Source organism: Macaca nemestrina, chromosome 4, assembly GCF_043159975.1.
Source record: "Macaca nemestrina isolate mMacNem1 chromosome 4, mMacNem.hap1, whole genome shotgun sequence".
In the NCBI taxonomy this organism is placed as follows: domain Eukaryota; kingdom Metazoa; phylum Chordata; class Mammalia; order Primates; family Cercopithecidae; genus Macaca; species Macaca nemestrina.
In genome coordinates this window covers 183,110,874-183,137,922 of record NC_092128.1, presented here as the reverse complement: position 1 = coordinate 183,137,922, position 27,049 = coordinate 183,110,874, and the positions used below count along the sequence as shown (strand labels likewise).

The window sequence follows — 27,049 nt, the reverse complement described above, 5'->3', positions numbered from 1 at the left end:
ACTTACAGACCTTGAACTAAGCATAGTTTTTACATCTTAAAAAAAAAAAAAGAATAACATGGGCCCATAAAGCCCAAAATTTGTACTATCTGAGTCTTTATAGAAATGTTTATGGATCTCTGATGAAGTCTGGCCACCATGGGAATTTGAGTTCTAGATTTCTGCTGTATCCACTGCAAAGCTTAGTGAGGAAGGGATTTCTGCCATTGGCATAGTGTCCCTACCTAATGTTGGGAAATCACATTGCTCCAACCCCAAACTACTGAGTTTATTTGCATGTGAAAGTGCATGAAGCATTATCACACCACTTTAATACACTTGACCTCAGAGAATAGCCATGAAGCCAAGGCCACACCATTCAGCACAGTCTTCACGGTTTCCCCAACCCCCCCAGCACCAGCAGCCCCCACAACAAAGGAGCAGTCAAGAGAGTAAGTAACACAGTCGGAGTTAACAAGATCAGCTGTTAATGGACCCGAAGTGTGTCTCTTTGATGCAGATCAGCCACGTGACACGTGACCTTCACAGCTGACCCTTGCTTCAGACCAACTTCTCCATTAGCAGCTGCCCCCTGCAGGTCGTGAGTCACTTAGTGCCTTGTGACCGAGTTTGGGGTGGCTGCCCCCTTCATTATTTTCACTATAAATCTATGCATAGAACGTGCAGCTTCAATTAGTGGGCGCTCGTTGAAACGCCACTGAATTTGACAGACCATCAGAGAATGGAAGGTGTGGATTATGGAAGGGTCACGACGCAGAGTCGCTGGGTTTCCAAGGAATCTGGCACTACGTTAAGTCTTTGCCTCATCTTTCCTCCCATTCCAGGGCAGCAGCTGTGATCTGGAAGAAGAGTTTCCTATGCGCTGAGCTGGGGCGGAGGGGAGAGGATGGAATGAGGGCAGAAGGAATAAAAGTCAGGAGCATATGAAACAAACATAGGGCTAGCTGTTCTCATTAGCTCAGAGGGTGGCATCAATGTGTTTTTCAGTAAGAGTCAAATGCACGGCGTTCACTCAGCGAGAAGAGCCAAGCACACCCCATGCCCAACCAGGCCCTCAGGGATCTGCTTCTGTAGATTTTTGTCTTTCTCGTCCATCCTGGGTTTGAAGAAACTTTGGAAATTAAACCTAAAGAAAGTTATTGGCCTTCTTGCTATCCCTCATACACATTGTGTATACCCCTGTCTGCTATCCTGAAATGTTCTGGAACAGTTCTGGAATGTTCTGAAATGTTCTTCCTTTCTTCCCTTAACACTTTCAAACATTATTCTCCAAGAATCCGATCCTGGCCACCCTATTAAAATTCATCCCGCTGCCCACTCCGCTGGGTCCCCTTCCTCCCTTACCACTCTCCTTCTACCAGTTGCTTGTATCACCAGCCGGTATACTGTATAAGTTGTTGACTTATTTTGCTTATAGTCTGTTTTGATCCCATCCCACCAGGACAGGTGGAGTTGTCTGTTCTGCTCACTCACTGCTGTATCCCAGGCACCTGGAATGGTGTTTAGCACGTAGGATATGCTAATTAAATAAGTAAATTAAATAAATGAGCCATTTATTTAATAAATAGTTATTACATGACTTCATCCTTTCCCCATCTGGGCACCAGCTATTCTTTGTCATACTTTGATTTTTACTAAACACCGTCTTGGTTCCCTTTGTCCAACACAGAGCATGCCTCTCACCCACCCACCCAACTCCTGTAGAAGACAAATGTGTGTTTGTAGAATTGTACAGCTGCTCCTCACTACTTTTCAAAAATTTATATATTTTTTCTACTTTTGTATCCTGGTCTTTGCCTAGTTTAGGACCTAGCACATAGAAGGCAAATCTCCCATTCAAAACCAGAGGCAAAAACGTGGGAGTGGTTCCCACTGGGGTGATTGAGCCCATATCAATCAATGATGAGGCTCCAAGATGCTGGTTAAAGCCAAGATATAGAGACAGGGAGGAGAGTATTTTGGAGCAGAATGGAGCACCGAGGCTTGAGTCTCAGATCTGGGAAGGATACAGGAGCTGCTGGGCAGCCAGAGGCTGTCCAGCTGGGGAGGGACAGGGACAGAGCCAGCATAGCCAGGAAGGATCAGGACAGGGAAGCAAAGCAGAGATCCATGCGTTTGGCAATCAGGAGGCACCTGTCATCCCTGTGTTTCAGCCACACAGAATGAATTGCCCTGCCTTTTACCTTTGCAAGCATAATAGAGATTATAAAGATAGTCTTTGCTTATTACTGCTTTACAGATTGAAGAGTTTTGACTTTTGTAGAAATGCAGAGTTTATTTTGGAATGGAGTCTTGCTCTGTTGCCCAGGCTGAAGTGCAATGGCACAATCTCAGCTCACTGCAACCTCTGCCTCCTGGGTTCAAGCAGTTATCCTGCCTCAGCCTCTCCAGTAGCTGGGATTGTGGGCATGCACCACTGCACCCAGCTTATTTTTGTATTTTTAGTAGAGACCATGTTTCACCATGTTGGCCAGGCTGGTCTTGAGCTCCTGACCTCAGGTTATCTGCCCACTCCGGCCTTCCAAAGTTCTGGGATTACAGGTGTGAGCCACTGTGTCCAGCCTTGGAAAATCACCTTCACCTCTAGCCTTCTCCATCCCCAGGAAATAAGCTAAATATTCGGGATGGGGCTAGGGGGTGGGGAAACCAATTCTGCTTTCTCTATATATTACATTTGAAACCATGTAAGTAAATTCTTAAATGTCCAATGTCAACACATTTTTCAAATTTAGTTAAATAAATGGATATACCTAATGATTGATGCTTAATACATTTTGCATTGGAAACCCAATTGGCTTTGGATTGTAATTTTATAGGCATCATTGGCAATCAGATGAGAACCTATGAAAAAATTACAGCTCAGGAGTTATACAGAAAGCAATAAAATTCTTAAAGGAAGCAAATTTTATATAATTTAAAACATATTTAAAGTAATGTTTTAGAGACATAGTAGAAAACTTAGTGTCCTTTGTTAAAACACAAGCAAACAGAAAACATTCCTAATGATATTGGGCATAGCCATAATGTGTGTTTGTATAACTTAAATTCTTTTGGTTTGTCTGGACTATTTTCATCACTTTTTTTTAAGAGGAGGGATCCAAATGCTCTCACTTCAGGGAACAGTCAGAACAATAAATACATTACTGACAAATCATGGCAGCATTGGTAGGCTAAGTAATTAAGCTGTTACATTCTTAAAAACAATCAAGTCTGTCCTGGATACAAGAACTGTACCCCCTCTCCTCTTCAGCGGGGACCTTCATAAAATACCAGACCTGGGCCTGGCATGGTGGCTCACACCTGTAATCCCAGCACTTTGGGAGGCTGAGGCGCATGGATCACTTGAGGCCAGGAGTTCGAGACCAGCCTGGGAAACATGGCAAAACCCCATCTCTACTAAAAATACAAAAGTCAGCCAGGTATGGTGGCATACACCTGTAATCCCAGCTACTTGGGAGACTGAAGCAGGAGAATCGCTTGAACCTGGGCTGTAGAGGTTGCAGTGAGCCGAGATCATACCACTGCATTCTAGCCTGGGCGACAGAGTGAGACCCTATCTCAAGAAACATAAATACCAGACCAGATTGGAAAAGCAAGTTATTCCCAATTCATGATTACATTATGGAATGTGTGCTTTCTGATAGAATTGAGGACATTCTTGTAAACACTATGGTGGCACCTTTGGTGTAATTATGAATATATCTCAACTGGAAAATCAAGACTGCAACTCTTGTCTGCCATCTTTCTGAGAGGACCAAACCAAAGGCCACGCCCAGGGAGCCGGAGGATTCAGGATGAGACAGTGCCCCTGACATTGCCCCCAGTTCCTAACAAACTGGCTTCTTGTTAAATTCAGTTAAGGGTTGCTAAATTAAAGTAACGCAGCCTCAGTATAGCTGTCAGACTCAAAAATCATTTTTCAAGGATTTTTATGGAAAACGGTGTGCTTTTCATTGGGCAGAGAATTATCCCTGTGTGAGGGAAATCCATTCCATGAGTTTGTATTGAATTTGATGTCCAAAGTTTCCTGCCTAAGAGCTTGACCCCATGTGCAAGAAATTGGGTACAGAGCCTTAACAATAATTACCACCATTAGCTGGAAGCCAGCCTCTCCCTCGGTTCCTGTGCTGGACTTTAACTTCAGTTCTAGCAGAGCCTTTGCACTTTTGGAATTAATAGATCTGAGAGGCTGCAGCACTCCAGACTGCTAGTTGTCCCCGGACCTGCTGAGGAGAGGGATGCATGCTCAGCATTTCAGCATCTACAAATTGCTTTACCCGTTCAAAGTAAGGACTCACTCTGGGCTCAGTTCCTGGTGCCATGTAGAATCTGCTGGGTGACCAGAGATATGCAAAGACAGACACGCAAATGTATATGCACACTACAGGGACAGGTCCCCAGGCCCAGGCAGGGATAAACTGTAGCAGGAGGCCCACAGACATAGGCAGCAAACCCTGATGGAGGGAGAAGAAAGCTTCAGGGAAAAGGTTGGGATCTACCCAGGGGTCCCATGTGTTTTGAACATGGCTGGGACATGGTTCATAAGGAGTGTGCAGAATAAAAGCATGGAGAGGACAGTGAGGTGCCATCTGGGAGCAGAAAATTACTAGGATGGGTGAACAGTGTGAATTGTGCTCTGGGGCCATGTCCCTTTTAAAAGAGTACAATAGAGACCAGAATTAATGTTTAGGAACTAAATAGAAACTGTCACCAGGCATAGAAGTGGGGTGGAAGTGGGGCAGCAGAGTGAGAGATAGGGATGCCCATAAGGGCGATGGTGGAGAAAGCAGGACAGGGGCCATTTGGAACAGATGCCAGGGACAGCATCAGCAAGTGTGTGAATGAGGGGTGCAGGGAACAAGCAACCCAGAGATCGAACTCCCATCTCCTGTCTCTCTCCAGCTCTTGCCTTTTAACACCTTTGTTTTAATTATGAATACATCTTAACTGGAAAATTGAGGCCGCAATATCCCCGTTTCCTTTCGAACTCATATTTCTAAACCATACAAACCATATATTCTGGAGAATCGGCTTCATTTCTTGGCATTCTTATAGCATCATTCTCTCCCAGTCCTGCCAGCCCCAACCTGTGGAATCAGCTTCCTTCTTGGTCCTCGGTGCACGGACGGAGCTGTGGAGTCCCATTATCCTCTTGGAGTAGCAATCCCTGCGTCTTAAAGCACTGACTCCTGGGGAGGGCCACTTTGATAGAGCGCCTTAGTGCCCTAAGACACAGGGTGCACCCTTTTCTATAGACCATAGCCATTTTCCAAGCCTTTGTTTTGTTCCTAAAGCCCATAACTCTCTCCTTCATGTTCCCATTCTGATTTCCTGCTTGGCTTATTGTCCTATAGTTGAGAAAAGCAGCAATCAGATTTCAACCTGTTTCTTTCAACCAGTAAGTTTACCTGTGTCTGCCCTCACCTGGCTTCCCTCAACCAGTAAGCCTACCTAAGGCCTTCCATAGCTCTGCCCTCCTCCCATCCCAGAGGTGTTTGTTCCTATGCCGGACTCACTCCATAGCCTGTATCTTCTGCCCTCTTCAGTTTCTGCCAGGACATTCATTATTTCTTCAAGTTTACCTTTCGTTGTTGTTGTTAAATTTCTCCCATTTGCTTCCCCCATTTAAAAACACTTAATGATAATTATATTATGATTATAATTTCTTATATTTACTGAACATATTGTTTTCATAACAACCCTGTGATACAAATTCTATTGGTCCATTATATATAGAGAAAAATGGAATCACAAACAAGCTAAGTAACCCTCAAAAAAAGCACACAGCTAACAAGTGATACAACCAGAATGTGAACTTGGACCAAAAAAACTCAAATGGCAATCAGCTTAGCAACTACATCATGATACTACTCAGAACTTCCTCTTCTGTTATAAAAAAGGAAGCCAGCTTTCCTTGGTCATGCCCTTCCCCAATCTACCCTTTATGTTTAAAGTATCTTCACTTTCCTGTTACTTCCAAACTCTCCAAAATGAGTTCATATTCACTACTTCTGCTTTCTTATCTCCCGTGTGCCATACAACCTTTTGCAAATGTCCACAGAACTGGCTTTCTGTAGTTCTGCAGTGATCTCAAAAATGTCAATCCAAAAACATGTTTTAATCTAAAGGACTCTTTCCCTCTGATCTCTGTGTCGTCATTTGCTTCTGCTTCTCAGAAGACACTTGTTTACCTGCTGCCTTGCATTGCAACCTTCTTTCAGTGTGTGTATCTGATAGCTCTGATTACATTCTGAACTCTTGGTTGGCAAAATGTTTACATCTCTTAGTTCTACACCATGTACCTAGTATATAGCACATTTGCAACACATGTCAATCAGCTCTAACTGGGATGTAATTGGGATGTCTCTCATTGGCCCGCTGACTTACAGCACACTCAGCGGAAATAGGTTGCTTTAAACTGCATACTTTGTTTTCCTCTTCAACATTGCTTCACCCCTCTGTGGCCAGAGCTCCCGGTTCACAAGGGTTTTTGTTGTTGTTGTTTGTTTGTTTGTTTGTTTTGAGATGGAGTCTCGCTGTCACCCCGGCTGGAGTGCAGTGGTGCAATCTCAGCTCACTGCAACCTCCGCCTCCCAGGTTCAAGCGATTCTCCTGCCTCAGCCTCCCGAGTAGCTGGGACTACAGGCGCCCGCCACCACACCTGGCTAATTTTTTGTATTTTTAGTAGAGACAGGGTTTCACCGTGTTAGTCAGGCTGGTCTCAATCTCCTGATCTTGTGATCCGCCTGTGTTGGCCTCCCAGAGTGCCGGGATTACAGGTGTGAGCCACCGCGCCCGGCCACAAGGGTTTTTAATTGAAGAATAAAAGCCATGGAAGACACTCAAAGGCAGAAGAATCTTGATTATTTTTGCCCGAAGTCGTTCTCATCAACTGAGAAACCCCAATACCACATCACTAAGCAAAGCTTCCAGCGGGGAGAGAAGGACCTTCGGTACACACCATAGACAGCATTTTATAAGGGAAATTCTGTTTTGCGACTTTCTGTTGTACCCCTTAACTTGTTCAGACTTGGGATTGATACGCGAAGTTGTCTAAGACATGGTGAGAAGGAATACCGTGATAGGTCCTCAAGATTCACGTTTCCAAAGAGCAAATAAACAAAGGCCAAGAGTTGGACACAGTAACTCTACAAAACTGACGTTTCCCACGACCGCTAAAAACTTCTTTCTCTGTGCCAAACATGGGGATGGGATGACTTCGGGGACCGCCTTTGGCTGTGTAGGCTTCGATCTGCTCCGGCACGCTTCTCTAACCTGCCTGTGGGTTTTTGGTCCTTACAGCTCCTGACGGTCCACCTCAGGAAGTTCACCTGGAGCCTATATCATCTCAGAGCATCAGGGTCACGTGGAAGGTAAACCCAGCAAACACTTGTATTCCCGGTGCTTTCCCCCCAGGGCGAGCCCTTCACTCCTGTTCAGTGTTCCGACACCAAGACTCTCAAATTTTACAAAACTTAGTTTTTCAAAATTAACTGGAAAGCCCTTTTCCTAAAATGCAGTATTTGTATGCACATTTTGAATACTGTCACAGCAAATTCTGTATCACAGAGAATAAAGTGGTTTTATCTTTTTTTTTTTTTTTTTTGCTTGAATCTTAATCAAGGTCCTAAGCAGTGGTCTCTACAGAAATAGTGAAACTGAAGTCCCTGACTGCTTGCTCTCATTTCATCCCAGCAAAAATGTTTTCAAATTGCTTTTTTTTAAATAACAAAGCATGCGGTGGCAGACAGTCCACCGAGGTGGCAGGAAACAGGCCAGGTCCTCACTGTGCCACTAACTTGATGTGTTCTCAAGAAAGCCCCTACATTTTCTTGCCAGTGAAGCGAGCTGTTGAATCAACTGACTCCCAGGGCAGTGCTACCCCATGTGTGGCCCATAGAGGCCAACTGGCTGCTGGTTACTTTAGTGTTTGTTGTAAGTAGCTGGGAGAGAAAGAAAGCTTGAGCCACAATGTAAACAATTGCATCACTAAGCACATTGTTTCATTCAACAGCCATGATTCCATAGCAAACTTCCTCAAGTAAGGAAGCAGTGTTGATTCTGGAGCAAGCTCATCACCAACCACCACTGTTCCATGACCTTCAAGTCAGTAGCATGGCCCTGACCTGGTGGGCCATGGTATTAGTCATCCTCCTGAATGTGCTCTTGGAGATGACTGTCTTAGGCCAAATTCCATTTCATCCAGAATGTTATTATCGAACCAAGAGTTCTGTAAGATTGCATTAACTATCCCAGCTCTGAATTTCTCTCATTGCATGTGATTTTTTTTTTCTTATCTCTTTCCTCACCCTTTTTTTTTCCTGTGGTGTCAATGGGAGAAGAGGGCAGCCAACAACCACAATGAGGTCTTCACATCACACACCTCTTCTAACCATTGCATCTGTTTTTTGTTTGATTGTTTGTTTGTGTTCCCTCTAGTGTGGGTTCTTTCATAAGATGACCAGCCTCTGTAACAAAAATGGATTTTCAGTGTTGGGGCGGATACCACTTTTGGTATTACATGCGTTAATGCAGCCCCTTTGTGTCAGCGTTTCTCAACCGCAGTCAATGAGTTGTGTTTCCTGTGGGCAGTGTGATGTGACTGTTTAGCTGCACAGACAGTGCAGGCCGAGGAGTGTGGGGGGCGGTGTCATTGGTCTTTGTGAGCACATTCACCACCTGCGAGCATCACACACATTGTAGAATAAAGACACTCAGCAAGCCGTAACCCCACATGCATTCCCGCCACTCTACAAATGGAATGCTGACTCACTCTGTCTTGAATGGAAGACTGTGAAGTTTTACCCACTAGCTTTACACATTCTCTTGTGTTTTTCCCTGAAAAAGATCAGGTATTACTATGGCCTCAAAAGCTTTTTGGGTCTTTTGGGTCCTGCATGAGAGAGGTGTCTGTCCACAGAGGATCTAGCTCTTATAACTAAAAATGGAAACTTCTGAGGCTTTAAAAGGCATTGTATCCTTTCTCTCTCTGTAGAAAGCAGCCACAAAAGTCAGTGCATTGCAGTTAAATTTCTTTTTAGTGCCAAAGGATGAACATGTTGTGGGACTATTAAAAGGAAGCCTGGCTTTCATTAGATTGTGAATCGACTGTAATATATTGTTCATGGAGGAGTGCAATCTATCTCTGTAGTGGGCCTTTGTGGCATGGCCTGTCAGCAGGCGGACTTGCCGGTGATCTAACTGACTAATGAGGTAGGGGCTGCCCTGTTACCAGTTTATCATTTCATATTGGCCTGTTTATATAATGAGCTTTTAAAGGACAACACTGATTCAATCGAATTGGATGCTATTACGTGAAATCTAATGTATGTGTAAAGGACAATATGTTACATACAACATGCCTTTATTTATGGCATAAAATCCAGAATATCTGTTTTGTGTAAGGAGAAAGAAGGAAGGAGAAATAGCGTTAGCCCCAAAGAGGGAGCCCCACATCTGTCAGTCAGAGTGGACATATGCAATCGTGGGAAGTCAAAGGTGGGAGCTCATTCATGGTCACGGATGCTGATTGGAAGTAAAAGATGCATTCAGTAGAGAGATACAGGGTGTAAAGGAGGAAATAGCTCTGGGGTTTTGGTGGGAGAATTGGAAGTAAAAGATGCATTCAATAGATAGATACAGGGTAAATGAGGAAATAGCTCTGGGGTTTTGGTGGGAAAATAACCATTTAGACTCTAAGCCTTTTAAAGGTAAGGGGCGCTTTGGTGGCCTTTCTCTAACACTGGAGATAGAGATTACATTTATTTAATTATCATTGAACAAGCACTGCTTCTGTAACAACACCCTCTATTGATCAAAATAAGCAACTTTCCCCTTTTATTTTATTTTATTTATTTATTATTTATTTTGAAACAGTCTCACTCTGTCGCCCAGGCTGGAGTGCAGATGGCACAATCTTCGCTCCCTGCAACCTGTGTCTCCCAAGTTCAAGCAATTCTCCTGCCTCAGCCTCCCACGTAGCTGGGATTACAGGCACGCGCCACCACACCCAGCTAATTTTTTTGTATTTTTAGTAGAAACAGGGGTTTTCACCATGTTGGCCAGGCTGGTCTTGAACTCCTGACCTCAAGTGATCCACCCACCTCAGCCTCCCAAAGTGCTGGGATTACAGGTGTGAGGCAGTGCACCCGGCACCCCTTTTATCTTAGTTATTTCTTTCACCAAAGAAGAGCTTCTGATTTTGAAATCTTTCATGTCCAGCAAAGGTTGCTCAGGACCTAGTGAATGCAACCATCCTACATCAGCTAGAGCACCCGGATTCAGGCCCCTTACCTTGCCCCACCTTCCCAGGGATTCCTACCCACGCAACAGTCCACAAGTATGATCGTCTTTCTTGTCAGTGTTCCACGGTTTCTAACACGCTCACCTCTCCTGTCCATTCCTGCTCATTTGAGGCTCAGATTGTGCATGACTGACCCCGTGAAAATGGGAATTTCCAAAGTACAATTAGAGTTTCACCCTCTGTGTTACCCATCGCTCTTGGTGATGGCTCAGGGAGGTTCCCACCCCATGGCTTCTGCAGTCTGTTTCACGTGCATCCCCTCCACTGTTCTGGGAGCTCCTTGGCGGCAGGAAGAGAGGCTTATTCAGCTCCAATCCCTCGTGGCTGACATGTGTTCCATGAATGAATGAATGGGTTGAGTGAAGGAGAGGTGAGTGTATATGTGAGTTGGGAAGGAAGAGGCCTAGAAGACAAGTGTTCCATATCACAATTGCCTGTGAAGCATTATGTGTTTCTGAGACTGCCATGGAGAAGGCATCCCAGCTATTAGGATCTCCAGACAGCAAACATGCTGAGCTCAGGCCTAACTCATGATACAGTGAAATGCCCCAGCCTGTACAATGGCAGGCACCCAAAGATGTGAACCACACTCAATACACCAGGCGACCAACCACTTTTCATATGAGTTTCTACTATAGTAATTTTCAATATAGTTCATTGAAAAGTAAAGGGCAATAGTGGTCCAATTTGTGATAAGTTTCATGGGAAATGGACATCTTTACATCCCAAATGTAAGCCCATAGAAAGATGTTCAAGAACCACAAGCGTATTTGATGTCTATATTATGCAAGATAAAGTCTTGGAAAGGGCTCTTAAATACTTTTACAAATATTAAGTTAATTAAAGTGCTAACCAAGGCCTTGACAGAAATTCAAGAGACGATGTAAGCGGTTCTGAATATACTAAAATAAATGACAATAAAGTTTCATTTGACATTCTTGGAAAAACAAAAGGATTTGTCTAAGCAAATACAATTTAATTTGTGGCAGATTTTGTTTCTGATTCAAAATCAGAAAGAATATTTAAAGCTATAAATAATTGATAACATATTTGATAAAGTACCTGAAAATTGTACAACTAAGGAATTCTTTGGTTTTTCAGAAAATTCTAATTTTTAGTTTATCTCCTAAAGTGTCTCTTTTAGCAGTGTCTGTCACCTTCTCTCGTAATCAGTCTCAGAATCAACTTACCCTCCTTTTATGCAAATTAAGGACAATGTGATTGCCAGCTACTTGTGTGCATGCTTGCGTGTGTGTATGTGTGTGTTTGCCATGGTCACTCCTAAAATAAAACTTTCATTATTTGGAATATTTAATGATTATATACATCTCAAAACATTTATCCAGAGAATACAATTTAAGGCAGATGCTTTTTTCCTATTGATATAAAATATGTGTTGTTGTTTTATTTTTGCATTAAATGAGAAACCTTTGCAGAACCACAGGCTGTCCCAAAACTATGAAATGGTCAATTACTTAAATATTCCTGTGCTGAGAATAATGATCAAAGTGATAACTTGCAATAAAAATCTGAGAATAATTTTACCACTTTCTTGGCCCTCAGTATTGTACCATCTGGGTGAAAATTTTACTTAAAATGAGCAAAATTCTCATTTAGAATTAAGAAAGAGAGTTATGACTTCTGTAAAATATTAAAGTTGAATATTTAGAGATTTAATTAAATTTCAGTAATCCGAAGAATATTTTTAAGCAGAATATCACGTCTCCACTCTCCCCAATAATTCCAGCTAATTGAGGCATCATTACAACCTATTACATTTCAGAGTTGAACTCTTACAACAGGAAAATGGCTCAGTCTGTCATCTAAAAACAAAACTGCCATATTTCCAGTGACCTCGACAGTAATGGTTTAATAAAATAAACTGCGGGCTCCGCTTGCCTTCTGCACTGAAATCCCTCTACCTCCGGGAAAGAACAAAGTACCTTCCCGCACTAGTATTTCCTGGCCAGGGGTTCTTGGGACAGCTGTCCTTCCGGGGGTTTGCTGCCTGCCAGGCACAATGCTCAACTTCTGCACACAGGATCTCATTTTATCTGTGAGCTGGGAACAGGCAGTTTTCTGCAGAGGGAGATCCTGAAGTCAAAGGAACTTGCCCAAGTTCTGAAGGCTGGTGACTGTCAGATTGAGGACTTCCACCCAGGCTGCCTGGGTCTGCCTCCTGGGTTTCTGAACAGTCAACAAGTTGATGACTATGAGGTGCCAAGATTGTAGTTCATGCCTAGTAATGCCCAATAAATATTAACTACCTTTACTATTCCTTCCAAACTCATGTTATAAATCATACCCAACCCCATAAAAATTAGAGAAGATATATGAAATTTACATTCTTACCTGCTATCCTTTTCTTTCCAAATTATAAACTTAACCTTAGAGTAACTTTAGTAGTGAGTAGACACCCTTTTTTCCTATGTCAATTGAAATTCAAAAAGGTTGCCTTGAAATAAACTTTACTTAATTCTTCAACTATCACTTTAATCTTTAGGCTGTGAAAAATGGCAAAAGTTTGTATTTGCTTTTATGAACTAATCCGTTGGCTCTAGCATTGGTTTTATAATATAGCCTTATTGAAATTCCTGAAAATCAACATTTCTTACAAATACTTAAATAATTTTTGGCCCTTCTCATATTAACGAGTCTAACCTCCTTCCTTGATAACAAGAAAAAAAAATTCAAAATCTCTGGTCATCCGTATGAAGTAAGATTGTTCTTCTTCAACTTTTTTAGGTGGACTAGACTCTAGGTTCCATGAGGTTTGAGGACATGTCTTGTGTGTTCACTGTAGCCTTAGCAGGAGTGCAATAAATTCTGTTAAATTAATGCATAAACCATTTACCATTATTTCCTTTTATCATAAAAGGTTCCTATCAAAAGGTGGTGCTTTAAAAAAAAAAAACTGTGGACTTTCTAGAAAGCCATAGGTGACTAAATTTGCATATTTTTGTTGTATATATAAAATATGCGTGTTTCTTTAATGAAACCATGATGTTTATTTATACCATTTGGAATGTATTCTACATCTTTCCATCTACGTATTGGGTTATTCCTCTCAGTTTAGCCATGTGGTGGGCCTTCTTCAAGGACTCCAGTTCTCTGTCCCAGGAGAGAGCTGCCAGCCTGCATGCACAAAGGGTCTGGCAGGTCTCCTGACCTAAGCAGGCAGTTCCCTTGGTTTCTAGCTTCAGAGTGCAGCCAGGAAGATGCTGGCTGCATTTGCGAGAGCTACTGGCGGCCACAGGGGTGGAATCTGGGTCTGATGCTCAGGTAGGCTGGAAAGAGATGCTGTCTGGGACTGTCAGGCTAAGAGGTAATTCTTGATTCAAAACCCCACTGAAAAAGCTGTGCCTCTCCAGCAGAGTGACCTTGACAGGACACAAATCAAACTTGGCCTAGGGCTTACAACCAAGGCCGTCTGTCGTCATCAAGCCAGAAATCCTGTTAGATGGTTTCTTCTGAGAGCTTCACATTAAGTCTGGATGAACACAAAAAAATCTTAAGTGTAGGCACTTTGATTTTTTTTTTGTAACAGTTAGGTTATAAACTGTAAAGTTGCAATACAATTTTAGAAGGAAAGTATTGTATTTTGTCTTGATTTAAAGAGCATATGATCAGAAATGCAAATAAGGTTGCAACTAAAGGGTATTTTGGTCATTTATTGATGCTCATCCTTAGGTCTTTTCTTAGTGCATCAACATTACGTTTTACAATTGGACCAGGTCCTGAAGTTGTGACACTAGGTCAAAAATTGTGTATGGTCAGAATAATATTGAAAATGACTTAAATTGTCTAATAAGCACACTATGCATAATATTCACTAGGAAGCTTTACAGTAACATATATGTACAAACGTAATATTCACAGTGAAAACTGAAGAGTACATGTAAAAATATAAGTTGACATTATTTCATCACATTTTATATAAAGTAGCCTTAGCATAAGTTAAATCCATTTCCAACAAGTAAATTATGTATAATTAGAATACAGTATAAAAAGTACTGGATTAAATTTCAGAAAATTAGATACAACGCCCATCTCTACACCTAACCAAAATGACCTTAAGCAAGTCACTCAATTTGTCATTATTGGAACTTGAACCTTTTTCTCTAGTTCTAAGTTGAGTGTTTTATTCATTATATCATAACCAAGAAAGTAGCAGTGCATTTTAATGATAGATTCTCCTCCCTCTTCCCCTCCCAGCACTGACTTGATAGCCATAGAGGATAATGGATGTGGGCCCACTCTGGAATCCGTAAGGTGATCCCTCGATTAACAACCCCAATTTCGATCCCTATGCTAGATTCTGATTCCACCCATCCCACCAATGGCTCTGGACAGCACTGCCATTTCTGATGGCAGATATCTCCCAATAAATGTAAATATTGTGAAATTTTCCCAACAAAAAAAAAGAAGTTTATTTTCAATAACCTAATAATAGATGGATGGGGTTGGGCACAGTGGCACATGCCTGTAATCCCAGCATTTTGGGAAGCCAAGGCAGGCAGATCACTTAACATCAGGAGTTCGAGACCAGCCTGGCCAACATGGTGAAACCCTATCTGTATTAAAAATACAACAATTAGCCAGGCATGATGGCTCATGCCTATAGTCCCAGCTACTTGTGAGGCTGAGGCAGGAGAATTCCTTGAACCCTAGGAGGCAGAGGCTGCAGTGAGGCAAGATTGCACAACTGCACTCCAGCCTGGGTGACAGAGTGAGACTTGTCTCAAAATTTTAATTAATTAATTTTTAAAAATAGCTAGGTAGTAATTTAATAAAAGTATTCAGAAGACCATCTTAGACAGTTTTATTGGTTCTTATATAATGCTAACTCTGCTTTTCATAGAGAACAAATCAGAAAATCAAGCTAAAGTGAATATGGCATTGAGCATTATGAATGCACAGATGCCATACAGGGAGAGCATAGGTGGATATACACTGTTTAATGTGCTGAATGTCCTCAGACAGCAGTTCTTAAGTCATCTCGCTGATGACATTTCCCATCTTTTCAGAGAAATCAAATGAGATAGATAAGTTAGTAAACAGGGCACAGATGTTAGAATGAAAAATCAAAGGAAAACGTATATCCAATCAAGAATTACATAGACATCATCAAATGGCATCTGCTATGTCATGGACCCCTTTCCTAAGGCAAAGGAAGAAACATGACATTAGTTTTACTGTTTAAAACTCGGTTGGACAAAGTTGGTTAGGGTCCATCATAGGAAGAAACCCAGCCAGGAGAGCATGAATTAGCTGCCCCAGCACAGGTAATTTCCAGACTATTTTCAAGGTAGCATGAAGCAAGACAGAAAAACACAATGTGTGCCTTCAAATGTATTTCACTAGTTCAAATACATTTAAGTTAATACATTAAGATGTAACTAACTCTATTTCAAGAGAGCCCATAACATTTTTAAAGCCAAACTCTTCATTGTATTAAAAACTCTGAAAGCTCCTTTAAATTCTTTCAATTCCTATAATAAACTCTTCCTGTTCTTTTGAAAAATTTAAGTTGAGACCAAAAATGAAAGTACTTTGTGCTTTGAGTAATTATAGATGTATAAGACATAAAACCATTTTACCTTCCTGTTTTCCCCACCAGTAACAATTTATAGTTGGAAACAAGGTTTGTTTTTCTGTAAATAACAGAAGAATTTAGGTGGCAGATCCTCAGTGAATTTAGGAAACAAGACTTCCCACTGAAGGAGAGTGTGATTCAGGGAGTGCCTGTGTTGCTCCCGTGGGCCTGTGTGGTATCTGTGGCATGTGTTGCATCTGGACTTGTGGAGTGTTTCCCCCCAGCATAAGCCAGAGTGTTCACAGGGGCCCTTGGTCTGAATGCTTCTAGCGCGTTCCTAACAGGGAACATACAGTAGCCTATTGGACAACTCTTTCTTTTCTTTTGTTTTTTGTTTTTGTTTTTGTTTTAAGACAGCATCTCACTCTATCACCAAGGCTGGATGGTGTGTAGTGGCACCATCTCGGCTCACTGCAGCCTTGACCTCCCAGGCTCATGTGATCCTCCTACCTCAGCCTCCTGAGTAGCTGGGACTACAAGTACATACCACCATGCCCAGTTAACTTTTTGATTTTTTTTTTTTTTTTTTTTTTTTAGAAAGAAGGTCTCACTATTTTGCCCAGGCTGGTCTCAAATTCCTGGCCTGCAGTGGTCCTCCTGCCTCAGCCTCCTAATGTGCTGTGATTACAGGCATGAGTCACTGTGCCTAGCCTAGACAACTTTTTCAATACTCTCCCCCCAAATACCTATTCTTGCATGTTGATGTCTAAAATTCCCTTTAGTCAAGGCTAAAGCCTTTCATTACCCAAAAATAGATAAGAGGCTACATGTGGTGGCTCATACCTATAATCCTAGCACTTTCCCTCATCTTCCTGTCTTCTTCTGAGCCCTCAACACTCTTCTAACCTCAGCCCATTACCCAGTTCCAAAGTCACTTCCATATTTTCAGGTAGCTCTATGGCAGTGCCCCACTCAAAAATAGTTTCCAGTTCATTGGTTCTTTTGGCATGGATGTAAAGCACTCAGGAATTCCTTCCAGTTGTACAATTGAAGCTCACCTTTCAGCAGGCAGGCTCCTTCTGAGACCTGGATCTTCTCTGGTTCTTCTGGACAGATACTTAGCAAAAATGACAAAGGCTGCAACAACCATGCATGTGACTGATGCTGCTCACTCCTTTACAAGCGCGCGCGCTCTCTCTCTCTCTCTCTCTCTCTCTCTCTCTCGCTCTCTCTCTCTGTCTCAGTTTGACTGTCATAGCTTCCACCTGCCTCCTGGCAGTGCCATTCCCTGCCATTCCCATCTGTATGTCCCTTCCAGCCCAGGGTCACTCTCACCCACTACCTGCTCTCAGCCTCATCCCTGTGAATTCCAGGACTCAGTTTGTCTCCACACTTACCCTCTCCTCGTATATCACGTAAGGGTTCTCTTAGTTATTCTTGAATTTATATTATTAACAAACATGGAAGAGTGGGAGGGAAATGGAGGCAGTTTCAGTTTAAAAACCTACAAAGTAGACAGAGTCTGCCCTGTGCACCTGTCAGAGCACTGGTCAGGGCGACTCCTGGCTTGGCTCCCTGCCCTGGCCTCCAGCTTCCCAAACCCTGCCCTCCTCAGTGGAAAGGGCCTGTTTGGTCCCAAGGAAGATTCTTCTTCACCCTCCTTTCCTCTCTTTTCTCATCAAGACATCCAGGTTGCCTCCAGAGCATGCAGACCCAGTGGTTTGTTGGGGTGAGAGGTGGATATGGATATGTCTTCATCTCACTCAGCTCCACCCCTGCCCAACTGGCCTCCTTACCAGCCATGTTGGATCATGACTGGCCCTCCACTGGCGCTGTCTTACAAAACTTCCAGAATCAGACGCTGTCTTCTCCCACCCCACAAAACTACTTCTGAGCATTTTCCATGGCCCCATGACCATGCCTTTGAAGTCCTGCCTCTTGTGCTTGTTTATCAGATTAGGGTCAGGGAGACCCTCCCTCCCTTATCTCTGTGGCCTTTCTTGGGCCCCTGCCCTGCCCTCCTTGGCCACACTACCATTACAGGGCCTCCATTACCTGCAGAGGGTCTGCTCTGGGTTGAGCCTTCCAGGCATGCGTGGTGGGCCAAAGCCCTTTGGGTTCACTCAGCCACTGCTAAATAGTTGGGGCCCAGCCTTAGGCTCACAGACTAGCATACTCCCTCTTTGGCATCAGAGCACACCCTCTAAGTCCCCACTGTCGGGCACAGGAGATAGGTGGGGGCATTTCCAGAGGCCACCCCTCAGAGCTGATTCATAGAAAGCAAAGCCCGAATTCCCTTGTTTGGTCCTTGGCAGAGAGCACTGATAGGCCTCTGTGGCTGGTAGGAAATACTAACTGTGGCTAGCAGGTGGTATGAGGTATGAAGAACAACAGAATTCGAAAAAGGAGTGTCCCAGCAAGAGGAGCTGTTTCACAGGTGTTTGTTGGCTGGATGAATACAGTGGAAGCTGTCCTACTCTTTAGAAATGGAATAAATGGAGTTTTGCTTTGCAGTAGTTAACCTCAATTCCATATGGTAAAATTATCAGTCTATTTATAGCATTCAGCATTTATGTCTCAAGGCAAAGCCCACATACACCCTTGGCCACCCTTTCCTCCTCAACTGCCAAGTCTGACTAGAATATGGCAGCTGCAGCCTGCAAATAACATTCTTGGCTCTCAAGACAGCGCCTATTTCAAATAATCTGTCATTTATCATTTATTTATCAAACTGAAATTGCATAGCCCCTTAGTTCTAAACACTGTCTCATTATCAGGTTATGTGGCCCTTTTCTACTTCATGAAATATGGACACCTCATCCTTTCCTAGCTCCTCAAAAGATAATGACTTTGGGGGAGCCAGTCACGTGCCTGTATATCTCCCCATTATGAGACCTAGTGTTTTTAATACAGTACAACTCTAAGGAGAGATATATGAACAAAAATATCATTTAAGGCCAGAAGCAGTGGCTCACACCTATAGTCTCAGCACTTTGGGAGGCTGAGTTGGGCAGATTATTTAAGCTCAGGAGTTGGAGACCAGCCTGGGCAATATGGCAAAAACCCATCTCTACAAAAAAATACAAAAATTCGCCTGGTATGGTGGAATGCTTGTGATCCCAGGTACTCAGGAGGCTGAGGTCGAAGGATTATTTGAGCTTGGGGAGGTTGAGGCGGCAGTGAGCCATGATCCCACCACTGCATTCCAGCATGGGTGACAGAGTGAGACCCTGTGAAAAAGAGAAAAGAAAAAAGAAAAGAAAAGAAAAAAAGGGAGGGAGGAGGGAGAAAGGAAAGGAGAAGAAAGAAAGGAGAGAAAAGGAAAGGAAAGGGAAAAGAAAGGAAAGGAAACGAATTATCTGAGGCAGTAATGTAAAAAAATCTCCTCTCTCTGACGTAACTCCCTCAAAATCCATTGTCCATGGACCAAGATAGCCAGCTGGTTCTCACACCACCCACACACTTATCGTAAAGCAGAATCCCTTTAGGGCTGCGTAAGGTAGATCTTTAAATTGCTCCTAAGACCAGGAAGGTCTAACAGTTTTATGTGCATGTATTCCCTTTTGTTCTGCAAAGAACCAGGAAAATGGGTTATTGGCTAACCTGAGAAATGGGGGAATACACAGTGACTGCTTTTTAACTAAATAGTCTCTTCAAGCAAAGCCAAATCTAAATCACTGAGTGACTCCCGGTGATAAGAACAGTGATTCTCAGACTTGAGGGAGCACCAGTATCCCGGAGGGCCTTTTAAAACACACCTCACCAGGCTCCACCCCCAGGGTTTATTCTAGATTCAGGAAGTCTGAGTGGTCCCCAGTTCTTGCAGCTCTAACAGTTTTCCAGGTGATGTGGATGTTGCTGGTAGCCACGATGCTACTACATACAGGCTCCATAGGTTCTGTCCCATAGGAATGTCCCTAGCTTCATCTGTGCTTGTACCATCCCCCACCCCTGTGATCACCATGGATACCTCACCTCAGAGTCACTTGAGCCTCTCTGCATTCCTTGGTGTCTTCTGTCCTTGCACCTGGATGCAGCTGTGTTAGCCAATTGCTTTGCCGACAGCATTGCACCCTCCAAGGCAACGTCCAGTCGCCCTTCAGCTCAGGTGAGGTGTGCTCTTCTCTGGCAATCCTTCTGACCCCAATTTGCCCCTCCATAGTACCCTGGGCAAACCTGCAGCACTGCAAGTATCATGCAGTTTTCTGAACACTGATTAACTCATAGGTGTCCCTGGTGTGCCATGCCTTGTGTAGAATAGATGCCCAGTTAAAGTTTGTTCAATGTGATGCGCCCATTCACTGAGCAAGCTTATGGAGTAGCTACTGTTTATGTTGGAAAGCAGGTAAGGGCGGGGGGCGGGGGGCTGCAGAAAATGCACAAAGATGAAAAAGACCATCCGCCCAACTTATCACATAAGGGAAACGAGGACAGATTACATTTTAAGTGGATTTGGAGGAATCTAAAAAGAAAATGTTCAATTCATTTCCCAACTAAATTATTCAACATGCCTGAGAAAGACAGGGTTCTTCAAACATGAAATTCTGCATTGAGGCTTTTAGCTGACTCTGGCCAACAGGTGAATTCTGCATATCCAGCAAAAGTCATTTCCTTTCAATGGGAAGGGGCGGGAGGCATGTGGGAAACAGAATATGGCTGGTGGTCTTCAGCACAAGAGATGCCTGTTCTAATCAGCCACATCCAGGAAGGTACGGTGAGCATTTGCACATCTACTGTTTTACTGTCCCTTTAAATGATGAAGCATCTGCCACCGGCGGCTTGCAGCAGACTGATTAGGAAGGACGTATAAAATACAGTCACTTGCACACCGTGCAAATACATTGACACGGTGCAACTGTTGTCATGGAGATCAAAAGAGAAGGTTTCTTAAAGGAAGAGGGGGTTGGGAGGGATTTGGAAGCTGGAGAAAGGGCGTCTGGGAGGATGAAAGGAAGCTGTTTAGGAGGACTACAGGAGAAAAAAACCTGCCAGGCCAGGAAAGGCGAGAGAGAGGAAAAAACCTGCCAGGCCACCGCAGATAAATGAAAGAAATGAGAAGAAATCAGGATCATTACTGGATCCAAAGGCAAATGAATGGGGGAGTAAAGTTCAACACAGGAAAAACAATCTTTGTGTGAGAAACCTAACAATGAGCAGGCATGACCTTCTCTTGGATTTGCACTGCATTCAACAGGATTTGAGAAGAGGCAAACAGAAAGCACTCACTTTGGAAAGCAGTCTGTTGTTTGTAAATACGTCCTCAAGGATTTCTTTAATTTAAGCACATTTCTAAATTTCAACATTTTCCCCTGTGGAAAGGACCTCATTTTATTGAGTTCTTAAATAGGAGTAGAAGGGAGCCCTTAGGGGTTTTTTTGGGGTATTTTTGTTGTTTTTTTGTTTTTGTTTTTGTTTTTTTGGGTTTTTTTGTTTTTGTTTTTGTTTTCATATACTTACTTTTCAAAGGACTCCTTTAATTTGTCTTAAGATGACTGGTTACCAAGTGAGATTTGCTGTCAATCTGCAGGTCCATCATCATAAAAACATGTAATCCCCTGGCTGGCTGAATAAGTGAGCAAATTCTCTTTCTGGAATCATTCTTTTAAGAAGGACAAAAATGAATGACAGTGTTCAAATAAATTGGCTCATCAGAAGCTATTTTCATCCCTGGTGGGGCCTGGGCAATGAAGCTCAACCCCTCCAAATCCTGCCTCAACCTGTCATCCTTCTGTGTAGGCCAGCAGGCTAAGTCCCAGCACGGAAGCCAACCCTCAGCTGGAATCCACACTTCCCGGCTTTCACATTGGACTGCTGAGTTCTCCGCTTCTCTTCAACAGCTAAGCCAGGTCTCTCTTCAACAGCTAAACCATGTGTCTGCAGTCGAGGAATTCCTTCTGACTTCATACCTTTGCCATCAGTCCTTTACCCAGTTAGAGTATAAACCTGTATCTGCGATCATTCTTACCCATCTCTTTTCTTGCACCTCATGTGTGTTCAAAACCATTCTCTTCTCCATCTGCAAGAGCATCTTCTGAGAACATCCCAGTGTTGAAGCCCTGATTTAGACAGGGGGAAATAGTAAGTGAGATTACATTCTGTAGGGTTCCTTGCATTCTAGAGCTTGCAATGCTATTCTTTGAAACCACATGTTTCATCGAGAATGGTGGCCACCAGAGGAGGTGGAAGTGATGAGTGAATGCCAATGGAGACCAGGGAGGGAGAGGGCTTCTTGGTGGGAGTGGTCTGGGGAAGAGCCCTGGTGAGCTGGAAGCTGAGCTGGCCTGCAGAGAAGGAGTAGAGGGGGTATTCGTTGAAAGAAGAAAGAAGAAAATTTTTTGACAACAGCTTTTATAAGGTGGGAATATGTAAGAGAGTTGGGATCCCCACCCTCTTTCAGGCAGTCAGAGAGGAACCCAGGTGAGCAAGGAACACCCAGGAGGCATTAGTCTTGAAAGATGAGGCAGAGATCAGATCTCACAACAGGTACTAACTGAGATCGGGAGACAGAGATCAAAGAGGCATGGTCAAAGTGGTTTCATAGGAAATTTGTGTTCTCCAATATTATGCAACTCAGATTCAAAATACGTTTCCAGATCCCTACCTGATTTCTTCTTTTCCTTTTCTTCTTACCCCACCATTAACCTCATTCACTGAGTTTCATGAAAGTGAATCATTATTTTTACCCATGTGTCAATTGTTCTACAGTGCTAATTAACAACCTTAATACAGTGTTCTAAAGATCATTTCCCTATGAGGATGTATTCTCTATACCCCAGAAAACCATCTCCCTTTGTTCCAAGTAGACACATGCTCCAAGCAAAAATGGCTAAAGCATCATTCAAAACAATTTTCCAGTGAAGGATCTTATGCACTAATTTTTCTTGGGAATATGAAGCCCACTGCCAGACAAATGGATTAAAATGTCTCCACTAAACACACCTTCCACTCCTGCTGACTTGTCCATAACTCAGCGTGAGCCTCTAGTGTCATTTTTGAAAACCTGAACTACAGGCCCTAACATTTCTTACACTTAATATACAAAATCCCTACATTTATGGATTTTTTTCAGAGGGTGTTTTAAAATACATCGCAAGGATTTCTTTAATTTAAATACATTTCTAAATTTCAATCTGACTAGTCTATCTACAAATTAATAAAGTAACTTAAACTTTCCCTGGTAGAGTAAGAATTTTTGCTTGCTTTTATGCATAAAAATATATAATTTTCTCTTCATGTGATCCATTAAATTTTCCTCTGATTAGAAATGCTATGTATAGTATAACTTTACAAAACTAGCATACTTTGCAAAAGGGTGAAAAGTTCTCTGAGGCTCTATGTATTAATACCAAATACAACTTTGGAGAATTCCTACTCTATACTTGCCTTAAGATAGTTGTTTTAACATATTTGACCTTTTGTTTCTTCATCTGTGAAGAAGTATACTTATACTCTGTGGGGTTTTTGTGGGAAAGAAAATGAAATAATATACATAAAGCACAAATTACAATGGGAAGCAAACAGTGTTCAGTAAGTGGAAGTGGAGGTGGTAGAGGTAGTAGTAGTTGTAGTGGTCATTGTGGTGGCATTCATGTTGGTGTTGGGATAGTGATGGAATGATGGATGGTTGTGGTGATAGTGATGTTGGTGTTGGAATAGTGATAGAGTGATGGATGGTTGTGGTGATAGTGATGTTGGTGTTGGGATAGTGATGGAATGATGGATGGTTGTGGTGACAGTGATGTTGGCGTTGGGATAGTGATAGAGTGATGGATGGTTGTAGTGATAGTGATATTGGTGTTGGGATAGTGATGGACTGATGAATGGTTGTGGTGACAGTGATGTTGGCACTGGGATTGTGATAGAGTGATGGATGGTTGTGGTGATAGTGATGTTGGTGTTGGGATAGTAATGGAGAGATGAATGGTTGTGGTGATAGCAATGTTGGTGTTCGAATAGAGATGGAGTGATGGATAGTTGTGGTGGTAGTGATGTTGGTGTTGGGATAGTGATGGAGTGATGGATGGTTGTGGTGACAGTGATGTTGGTGTTCAGATAGTGATGGGGAGATGGATAGTTGTGGTGATAGTGATGTTGGTGTTGGGATAGTGATAGAGTGATGGATGGTTGTGGTGATAGCAATGTTGGTGTTGGAAGAGATGGAATGATAGACAGTTGTGGTGGTAATGATGTTAATATTGGGATGGTAATGGAGTGATGGATAGTTGTGGTGATAGTGATGTTGGTGTTGGGATAGTGATAGAGTGATGGATGGTTGTAGTGATAGTGATGTTGGTGTTGGGATAGTGATAGAGTGATGGATGGTTGTGGTGATAGTGGTGTTGGTGTTGGGATAGTGATGGAGTGATGGATGGTTGTGGAGATAGCGGTGTTGGTGTTGAGATAGGGATGAAGTGATGGATGGTTGTAGTGATAGTGATGTTGGTGTTGGGATAGTGATAGAGTGACGGATGGTTGTGGTGATAGTGATGTTGGTGTTGGGATAGTGATAGAGTGACGGATGATTGTGGTGATAGTGATGTTGGTGTTGGGATAGTGATAGAGTGATGGATGGTTGTGGTGACAGTGATGTTGGTGTTGAGATAGTGATGGGGAGATGGATGGTTGTGGTGATAGTGATGTTGGTGTTGGGATAGTGATAGAGTGATGGATGGTTGTGGTGATAGCAATGTTGATGTTGGAATAGAGATGGAGTGATGGATAGTTGTGGTGGTAGTGATGTTAATATTGGGATAGTAATGGAGTGATGGATAGTTGTGGTGATAATGATGTTGGTGTTGGGATAGTGATGAAGTGAAGCATCTTTTTAGTAATAGTGATGGCAACATCAGGGATGATGATGGAAGTAGTAGAGGTTGAAGTGTGGTTTGTTGGTGAAGTTTGTGATAAATATGGTGGTAAAGTTGGAAGAAGTGATAGAGGTGCTTCTACCTTTAGGTTATTTCTATGGCGGTGACGTTGATACTGGTGGTTGTAATGTTGGTGATGTCAGTGGTGGAGATGCTATTGGTGGTGGTGGTCGTGTTCACAGTATTTTTGGCAGAGATGAAGCTGGTGGTGATGATGGTGGTAGAGATGGTAGTAGTGATGGTGGTGGCTTGGCTGTGTGGGGGACCTGAGGGAGTGACACTGATGTTGGCAGTGGTGACAGTGACCTGCAGAGGTGGTATGCATTGATTGGTGGTGGTGGTCATCATGGTGGAGGTGCCAGTTAGTGTTATAATTGAAATAGAAAGATAACCTAGAGATGAGTCAGCACACTACCTTTTTTAAAAAAAACAGCTTTATTGAGATACAGTTAGCATGCTGTAGCATTCCTATTTTAAGTGTATGATTCAGTGGTATTTCATATGTTTACAGAGATATGCAGCCATAACCATAATTGTAAACATTTTCATCACCCCACAGGGAAAGCTTGCAACCACTGGCAGCTGCTCCCATCCTCCCCCACTACCTTTTAAGTCTGTTTTTAAATCGTATAGTTTGGGAAACTGCAAGCTATGAAACTGAAAGTATATGTTCTTTATAGGAAACACATCTCACTTCTTCAGGTGCAACAATTTATTCTGCATGAAAACTGTAGATCGTATTAGCACCCTTTTACAAAAGGATGTAAAAACACTACTGCCATCAAATAACTCATAACTCTACTCAATATATTTCATTTCAAAATTGGAATATTAAGAAAAATAGAGGAGAGCTCTCTTGTTTGTTCCTTGTGATATAGTCCCTTAACTTACCATAGTATATTACACATCTGGAAGAATAATAACCAAAAAAGCCCTATCTCATTAACAGCCAACTGAAGCATGGACTTAAAAAATAAGACAGTCATCTACTTGTGGGACTTGAGTTCAATAAATAGAAACAGAGAAACTATATTGTGAAGATGTTTAACATAGCATTTGTGGTAGTAAATAAACCCGGAAAGAACAATATCCCCAACAATAAAAAAAAATGGTTAAATAAAATAAAACATCACTATGATGGAATATGATATTTAAAGACTATGAATTAAAGATGGGAATATAATCATAATAGCACATTAAATGAAGAAGAAAAATTCAGACACCAAGTTGCACAGGCTACAAACACAGCTTTGTAGGGCAAAACACTTTACTTTAGATGAATAGGCTGAAATGCTTCAAAATGTGAATAGAGTTGCATTGGATAGAAATGGTGGTGGTTTACTTTTATTATAAAAATGAGATAATTATTCTGCACAATATTTTGCAGAAGTATCAACTAAGAAAAAATAAGCTTTATTTTGGAACTCACAGGACTAAAATGTAGTTCTTCTAAGAAAAATGTAAAGAATTTTTTTCTTGTTAACAAAATATTGAAATGGAACAGAACAAAAATACCTGTGTTGTCTATTATACTTAAGCTTCTTAGAATGTGTTTTCACCCATGGGGAGGAAAAAAAGGGAAGATTTCTCCATTCTACCTGCAAAACAGATAACAGGCAGGATTAATCCCGCCAAACTGGAGGAACTACATGTCAGCAAGCAGGTCCCTTCATTCTTGTGGAGGATTTAGCTAAATTGGTTACTCTATGAAAACATTTTCTCACAGGCATTTGACTCTACTGTCTACACTTCTTGACCTGACTCCACATTCCCCATACTGTGAATCCAACTTGCTGTCTTAGGGAGCCTTCAAGCCTCACTGGGAGCCAGTTGAACAATTAGAATATTTAATGGATGTAAACCTCATTTAAAAATAATATTATTTTATTTGGGTCACTATATCTAACATTAAAACACTGTGGGCCGGGTGCGGTGGCTCACGCCTGTAATCCCAGCACTTTGGGAGGCCGAGGCGGGTGGATCACAAGGTCAGGAGATCGAGACCATCCTGGCTAACACTGTGAAACCCCGTCTCTACTAAAAATGCAAAAAATTAGCCGGGCGAGGCGGCGGGCGCCTGTAGTCCCAGCTACTCGGGAGGCTGAGGCAGGAGAATGGCGTGAACCCGGGAGGCGGAGCTTGCAGTGAGCCGAGATCGCGCCACTGCACTCCAGCCTGGGCGACTAAGCAAGACTCTGTCTCAAAAAAAAAATAAAATAAAATAAAATAAAATAAAATAAAATAAAATAAAACACTGTGTAAAATAGGGGAAATCTCCTTGTTGGTAAATTTGACTTATAGGTGATGTTGGCAGAGAAATTAATTTGGTTGATTAATTAGGTT

At 42.4% G+C, this 27,049-nt stretch overlaps 1 protein-coding gene across 4 annotated transcripts in view; it reads left to right on the top strand.

The window, feature by feature from the left end:
- Positions 1-27,049, top strand: part of LOC105472931 (DS cell adhesion molecule) — an 818,273-nt gene that overhangs the window by 674,428 nt on the left and 116,796 nt on the right. For all 4 annotated transcript variants that reach the window (XM_071095740.1, XM_071095738.1, XM_071095737.1 and 1 more), the window contains exon 16: positions 7,303-7,373. In XM_071095740.1, the coding sequence (XP_070951841.1) occupies positions 7,303-7,373 (71 nt within the window). The remainder of the gene's footprint in view (positions 1-7,302; positions 7,374-27,049) is intronic.